Source organism: Etheostoma spectabile, chromosome 10, assembly GCF_008692095.1.
Source record: "Etheostoma spectabile isolate EspeVRDwgs_2016 chromosome 10, UIUC_Espe_1.0, whole genome shotgun sequence".
NCBI lineage: Eukaryota > Metazoa > Chordata > Actinopteri > Perciformes > Percidae > Etheostoma > Etheostoma spectabile.
This window is the reverse complement of record NC_045742.1, coordinates 30,472,042-30,479,765: the sequence shown is the minus strand read 5'-3', so window position 1 is coordinate 30,479,765 and position 7,724 is coordinate 30,472,042. Positions and strand designations below refer to the sequence as shown.

At 40.4% G+C, this 7,724-nt stretch overlaps 1 protein-coding gene across 1 annotated transcript in view; it reads left to right on the top strand.

Annotated features, from left to right (window-relative positions):
- The first annotated feature begins 2,080 nt into the window (after positions 1–2,080).
- LOC116697149 (F-BAR and double SH3 domains protein 1-like) overlaps positions 2,081–7,724 on the top strand; it is a 23,519-nt gene continuing 17,875 nt past the window's right edge. Inside the window, 4 exon segments of the mRNA XM_032528470.1 lie at positions 2,081–2,149; positions 4,154–4,251; positions 4,392–4,437; positions 6,551–6,624. Of these exon segments, the coding sequence (XP_032384361.1) occupies positions 2,129–2,149; positions 4,154–4,251; positions 4,392–4,437; positions 6,551–6,624 (239 nt within the window). The 5' untranslated portion in view covers positions 2,081–2,128.

Genomic DNA, 7,724 nt, shown 5'->3' with positions numbered 1-7,724 from the left:
CACAATCTCAGCTGATTATCCTCCTGACAGCTAGTTTCTTTTTCTTTTCTCTCACTTTTTTCTCTGTGTGCCGTGCACGCCCGCTCCAGGTGCGAGGCGCGTGTCCACGCTATTCTCCAACATGCACTCACAATCAAACCTCAAAGACAACAATTTGTACAAAACTAAAGTAACAAGCCAATTTTGTAAAATGTAAGGAGTAGAAAGTGCCGATGTTCGTGATAAAATGTAAAGAGTAAAAGTAAAAAGTCGCCACAAAAAAAATAGTAAAGTAAAAATATCTGAAAAATCGACTTTAGTACAGCAATACCAATACCAATACCAATACCGACACCAATACCAGTACCAATTCCAATACCAGTACCAGTCAAAATAAATAAAAAGTGATACCGATACCTATCGAGTACATGTACATTGACACACTCAACTGCCAACTCAGTCACATACTGTACATAACGCTGGACTCCACCTCTCCACAGACTGTAACCCCCAATTTCCACCAACTGTGGAACAGCTGCGTATCCACTCCGGTAGCGGGGTCATTAGGTTTCCTTCAAAGTCAATGTTTGTATTTCCACTGACTGCAGTATGGCTGCGTTCCGAATCCATCCCAGCTCCGGCAATTGGCATCCCTCCAGAGGAGATGGGCAGAGCATGTGTTTTTGCCGGACGCCAGAGAGCTATTTCAGCCCAATTCAAATTGGGCAGGACACAATGTCGAGCACAAAAACAACATAAAACATCCGTTTAATTTTCAAAATAGAATACACCGTGCTCACAGTGGATTATATTTCCCTTCACTACACCTTGAAAATACAGCACAGAGTTGTTCCCCCTCTGCTCCTCTGGATGGAAACAAACTGTTTTTGGTTGATCTCGTGGGTCCTCGAGACTTCAGCTGTCAGTCATGGCCGCAGCTGTTCCGCACCAAATCCGGACCTGGTGGGTAATGATGGATGGCGGAGCACGGAGCCGACATGCAGAGGAGCAGATCCACAGCCTTCCCGCAGTTGGTAGTAATCCAGGGTAAGGGTTGTAGCTGTTGCAATAGTCACCAACCAATAACATGTCACATTAAATCAAAGAATGCTTGCTGTGATTGGCTGCCAGCAAAACCAGACAAATAGTCTTTTTTATCAAAAAGCAGGAAAAGAAGAATTGTTTGACTGGAGAAATTTCTATACTTCTTATACTGAGTAATTTTGGTCAATAGCTTAAACGTAAAACAACATATTGTATCTTAAAGCTGTGTTGTTCATGATGAGGAATTGAAACTAGGCATGGTGGCGCTTTGCGTTTGTTCAAATGTATACATTGATATAATACTGGCAGAGTAGAGGGAAACTAACACAAAGAGGACTCAAATAGAACATTTCACTTAACAAAAGTAGCTTTTTAGACTTCTGAACTGTAACTTTGGAGGAAACCCAATCACAGTGCTGAAACCTCATATTAGCCTCAGCTGAACACTCTACACTTGCTGTAAGGGAGACCCTGTTAGCGGCCAGTATGTTTTAGGAATGCGAACGTATCCTTTAAAGCAGTGGTTCTCAAACTTTTTTAATAATGTATACCCTTCGAATTTTTTTTTTTTTAAGCCAAGGACCCCCTGACCAGCACAAAAGATTTTTGGTAGGAAAACAGGACCACATAATGAGAGAGATAAGAAGAACACAGTGCAGGCAGTGATGGATTTACTAAACAACAACCTTGTAACTGAAAAAAAAAAATGTAATCCCACATTTTAAGTGTTGAAAATCCATCAATTAATTCAATATTATAATATAATTATTTTAGGCCAAATTTGCATTTGCAATTGTGTCATGTACCCCCTGCAGTACTCCAAAGTACTCCTAGGGGTACGCGTAATCCAATTTGACAAATACAGCTTTAAACATGCTGTGTATTGTTCAGGAGAACATGGTGACTTTGTGATGTACCCCTGGACTCTGCTGCCCTCTGTAGGCTTTCTCCAAGACATCAGCACAGTGAGAGGGAGAGAGGGAGAGAGGGAGAGAGGGAGGGTTGTACATGCAGTATGTGAAAATGTTGAGGAAGTAGCAGTAAGGTAAATTACGTAGCAGAGACCTGCAGTCCGCAGTCTATCAGCGTCTATCAGCATCCAGCTATGCAGCCACCACCCAGAAAGGTAAGGTCCTTTAGTCTCCATTAATGAGAATGTGCAGACTACTTTCATCTCTGTTCCTCTGTAAAGTTAATACTTTTTACAGTTACAATTTGAAGAGCACATCAATTGAAAATGCATTTTACAGGATTCAAACTAAGTGTGACATACAGCAGCTGAGATGTGCTTATAGTATGTACAAATATTTTGTTTTTGATAGTGGATGCATTTCCTGTGCACGCATCTGTCTGCAAGTATTGAAAATGTATTTTGGCTGATTGTGTGAACGCAAATTACAGTACATGTACTGACTCTAAATACATGTGCTGTACATGCTCATGGTGTTTGAGACTTTACATCCTGCAATCCAGTTACAGTTGGACTCCATATTATCCCCTTCAGAGCTAATTTAACTTACAACCCAAAACTCATTTTACAATATATGATTAGAAATATCAGTCATTTGGAGTCAACGACTTTGATGGGGAGTAAGCAAATCAAAGTTGGTATTCCACCTGGTGGTTGTCATTCCCGGCAGCACTACAATAACTTTTAAAAACCTTTTACATGAACCTGTCTTCTGGATAGGTTGTTTTTGGGGAAATATTATATCTGATAATGACTGATATTAACTTTACAGGAAGAATTGTGACTCTCAACCAGATCTTTAAAACATTAACCGGATTAACAGCTAACACTGGGCGACAGAGTAATGTTTCTTTTTTTTTCTTCTTTTTTTTTAAATGCTAAAAACAAAGAAAACTGTTCATTTCTGAAGATGTGACATCACTTAGCTCTCTGTAAAAGTCAGTCTGTGGTTTGGGATGGTTCCAACACGTCCAGCTGTCATTGCCGCAACATCACAAGTGTAATAATACAGTCTATGGGTGTGTAATCTATTACTTTCATGGAGGCTACTCTTTAGCCAGGTCGTATAGTTCCCTGATGTTTGACAATGCTGGATGGGAAGTGGAACATAATAAAGGTTAATAATTACAGCAGTGCCTCTGCCATGCAGTCCATGTAGCAAACAGTTTGAACAGAGTTGACTTTTAAAGAGCCTAAAGTGAAGGAATCTTGTGTTTCCTTTTAAACACCTCTCTGATAAAAAAAAAAAAGTGTGCTAGGGTCAGACATTATGTGAAATTAAGTAGCTTGCAGACTTGATGATTGCTAGTACTGAGAAGTAGGAAGTTAGGTAACTTTTGGTACTGTCTATAACTGTGACAACATGAAAAGGAAGTCCCTACTTAAACAGGCAGACAGTGACATGTTCATGTGGAATATGTTCCAATGTCAACAAAGGACTGACAGTTCACTTGCTGACAATTATTTGCAACATTAATGTGAAGTAAAGGCAACTCAAATTGTCCTTTTAACACATTAGCATATCAAACGATGATCCCTATGTCCTCAGGCCATGATTGTCTCTTAATATAACTAACATTGAGATTGGTAGAGGCTATCTCCGCAGTTCAAAGTGCAAAAGAACAAAGGGAGATGGACGTTTCAGTCTGAACGGTAAAAATCTGTTCAGCCACTGTGGAGATATCAATGTCAAAAGTCAGTCTTGCATGCGAATTTGAGGTTGCAGATACAGGAATATCACATCAGTAGGCTAGGAGTTGTGGATGTTTTCCACATAATTACCCAGGGAAAAGTTACTGACAACATAAGGTGACATTATTGTGTCATGTTACTGTAAGTGGTTATTGAGCCTGAGAACATTCATACACTCCCACATGTAGAATCTTACTTAGAGTATATTGTGCCCTGATTGTTACCACGTCTGAAATATAAAAAAAAATTGCAATAGTTACTTACGTAGCCTTTATAGAGGCACTGCCCAGCATTGTCCTGTCTTCAAATTTCCTAACTCCTAACTCCTAACCACTCCCACAGGACTATTCTGTGTGCAGCATGTTCTGTTACTTTTGCTCTAGGCTACCTGCTTTGACGTTTTCACCTAAGCTAGGCCCAGTCAATATCACATTGTTTATGTGTGTGTGTGTGTGTGTGTGTGTGCAGGTGAAGGAGAGCCAGCAGGTGAAACTGGTCTTCTCAGAGCAGCTCAGCAGATTGCAGAGTAAGCAGCAGCAGGACATCGAGCTGCTGGAGGAGATCAGGTACAGACTGTGATGTGAAATCCTCCCGTTGGATTCAATGAGCCAGATGGTGATGGGCACAGAGATCCATTAAGGAAGGGAGCGTGAACACATGTGAATTGACATGTCTGTTGATGCTGTGCTCTTGTGTGTTTCCCAAGGAGCTTCAGTAAGCATCGAGCAGCTATAGAGAAGGAGTACGGCCAGGTGAGTACAAATCTGCTATTCTTGTCCACTAGCAGTGCAATTACTGGAACATGTTCTGTTTTTACTGGAAATACTCATGATGTATTGATTTGAGGTCTCATATCATTACCTGAGTGCTGTGTTGATGGTTGTTGCCTCTGTGGAGCAGCACACAGGCTAATGCCTCCCTAACTACATAGTTATCAGTATTTCTGTTGGTAAGGATTTGGTGGACCCAAGCGCAGGGCTCTGCCTCAGAAGAAGGTGAAGTTTAGAATGGCAGGGAGTGGAGGGGTAGTGGAGAAGAGAAGATGGCTGTCCGGAGGAAGGGGGCAGATGGAGGCTGGACGGCTGACGTTCAGGGGAAAGACAGTTAACGTCAGGCCAGAAAACAAGTAATATATAAGAGGCCTGAAGCAGAGTTGAGAGTTGGGACAACCAAGTGGCGAGGAGGGGATCAGCTGATGGAGGGATGGCACACACACAAAGGCACAAACACATTTGAAATTTAATATTTAGAGGTACTGTTCTCTCCTTCTCAGGGAAACTGGAGGAGAGACTTGTCTTTTTGCACCATGGTGGAGAATGTGTCACGTATATGTGTGTGTTAGGGGTGGGCGGATCGATCTAAATATCGATAGTATCGATGCAACGATGGGTGATAGGGTATGTGATCGATACAACTGTAATTGAATCAATATTTTAATTTAGATATCTCTCCTCTACGTTCACTATACTTGCTTGTGTCTTCCACCTTCCTGAGCAAACGCGCTTTCACATCTTGGCCCACATTGCTCCTCCTCCCCTCTGCTCCTGCTGTGATTCGTTGTTGTGTCGTCACGTGCCACTGACACAACGCGCAGAGGAGCAGCGAATCGCTGTATCATTCTACAGTGCCTAATAACTAATAATTTTGTGCACTTCAATACATTAATAAAAAAAAAATTGCCTAAAGAATTGATCATTCATTCACTCAGAAATAATGAAATGTCTCCCCTACACAAAAGTATTTTTTAAGTAAAAAGTATCGTATTGGTATCGGTATCGGCAATACGGACCCTATATGTATTTGGTATCGGATCAATACCAAATTTTGCAGTATCGCCCACCACTAGTGTGTGTGTGTTTGTGTGTGTGTTATAAATGCGTACTCACATTGACAAGTTCCTTTAACAATCATTTCAGATTTAATTTGTGTTTAGTTGTTGGAGCCACGAGACAAAAGGAGAATAATTTGGGAGTCCAAGTCTATAGCCAGGCTATTACAGTAATGTTGACCAGATGCTGGTGTGTGGTAACATAATGAGGCCTATGTAATCATGACAACAGCACGTCAAAGACGTGACAAACCATACAAAAATCAAACTGAAAACAGCTTCATGCACGTGTAGAGGCCAGGAGGACGCCTTAATTGTGTGGATTTACAAAATAATGCAAGGCATTGTGGGTACTTCATATTATCACCTTTTACAGTATTTCTCAATTGCTAAAACACTACAACCCACTGGCTGAACAAAGAACTCAGTGGCCTGGACTCATTTATCTAATTGTGTAGTCAGTTGTCAATACCTTAAACCATTTCACATGGTAAAACCGAATTTGCAGATCCCAATTAGACTTTTCAGCAAAACTCAAAACACATTCTCATTCTCAAAACACATTTGGCACTCTAATGCACATGTCATCCATACTGGTAAACACAAGTGGCAAAAATCAAATCTAAATAGAAAACACATGTCATTGATTGAACACAACCACCTTGAAATTGATTTCACTTGTTTCAAATGATGTGACATAACCAGTATAGTCCAGTTTAGAGAAGAAACAGGTTGTTGAAGGTGGGAAGGAGAAAGTCTGAGAACGGATAGAAGAAACAATGCAAGAGGACAGTATTGATTGCTCAACAGATTTTGACTGGTTGCAGGTTCATATCAACAAAGATCAAGAATTACAGTATCCCAGAGACAAAGGACAAGTTTGTGAGATGCATGGTACAGTACTGTAAAAATAGGGGTACAGAGGAAAAAGAACAAAGTAATTGCAATGATGATTTCTGATCTGAGCTGCTGTGATAGAACATGTTTTTGTTCATCAATGTATTTTCCAAGTAAAGCTGGTAAGCTGTGCGTTCCAGGCTCTGCAGAGATTGGCTGTCCAGTACCAGAAAAGAGACTGGCAAAGAGGAAACACAGAGGCCATCATTTCTGGGTAAATGTGCATTATGATCATTGGTTGTGCGTTTTGTGTCTAGAGTTTAGAAAAAGGACTCTGAAATTAGTGCCAAAGTGAATGTAAAAAACTGTAACATGTCCCAAAAGACAGGGACAAACTGCGTCAATAAGTTGTCCTGTATATGTACACCTTAGAGGACATTGTCAAAGTTCTGCAATAGCATCTTAGGAAATAAACAGTAGAAAAGGTTTTGTATAATAGGTAGTACAAGACAAACAACTGAACATACTTGCATGAATTATTTATCCTTGTTGCAGGTCAGAACTATACCAGGACAGTCAGAGCCACATCTTTCTCGGCAGGCAGTTGGGTACATTTGACTGCTCACACTAGAAGATTGCTGCAGAAATTATTATCAAGACGTAACTGAGGACTTAGGACCAGACCAGTTGTCACATACCGGCTCATGGCTGGACAAAAAAGGGGAGACAACACATGAGTTATAACTAAAACAAGTTTAGTTTACATAACTAAAAAGGAAACTAGTGTAATGATAAACCAAATGTAACATAACCAGATTTACCGGGTGGAAGCTTTGAAAGGGAACAATTGATTGACCGCCAACCAGACCAGAATCAGAAACGCCTAACTCTGCGCACTGGAAAAGCCTGCTCAGAGAGGGTCATCACACAGTATATGACAGTTTGATGGTTCTAATATGATAACATGAGAAATATTGTAGGGCACGGTCTGGTGCAGGAACATGACAAAAGCTCCAGGTTTGCTTATGAAGTTAGTTAGAAAACGTTAGCCAGGCAGTGTGGGCATGAAAAATGTTGTGCTGTAACCAGGCTACTTAGAGAGCACACAGAAGTCCTTTTAGATGAAACACTGATGTTAAATATGTCTGATTTTTCTGTTTGTAATTAAATTGCAACAAAGGCCTATTCATTGACAAATTTAGTAAATGCATGGTTACTATTATTAGGTGTAGAAATTGAGGTATACAAACAGTATGAGTAGGAATAGGTTCAGATGTGCATTGAGGCTTTTTCCATAATAATACACTAGGAGCATGATACTGGGTTGTGTATTACAGTTTTTCTCAATTGTTTACACACATTTTCTGAAAGAAT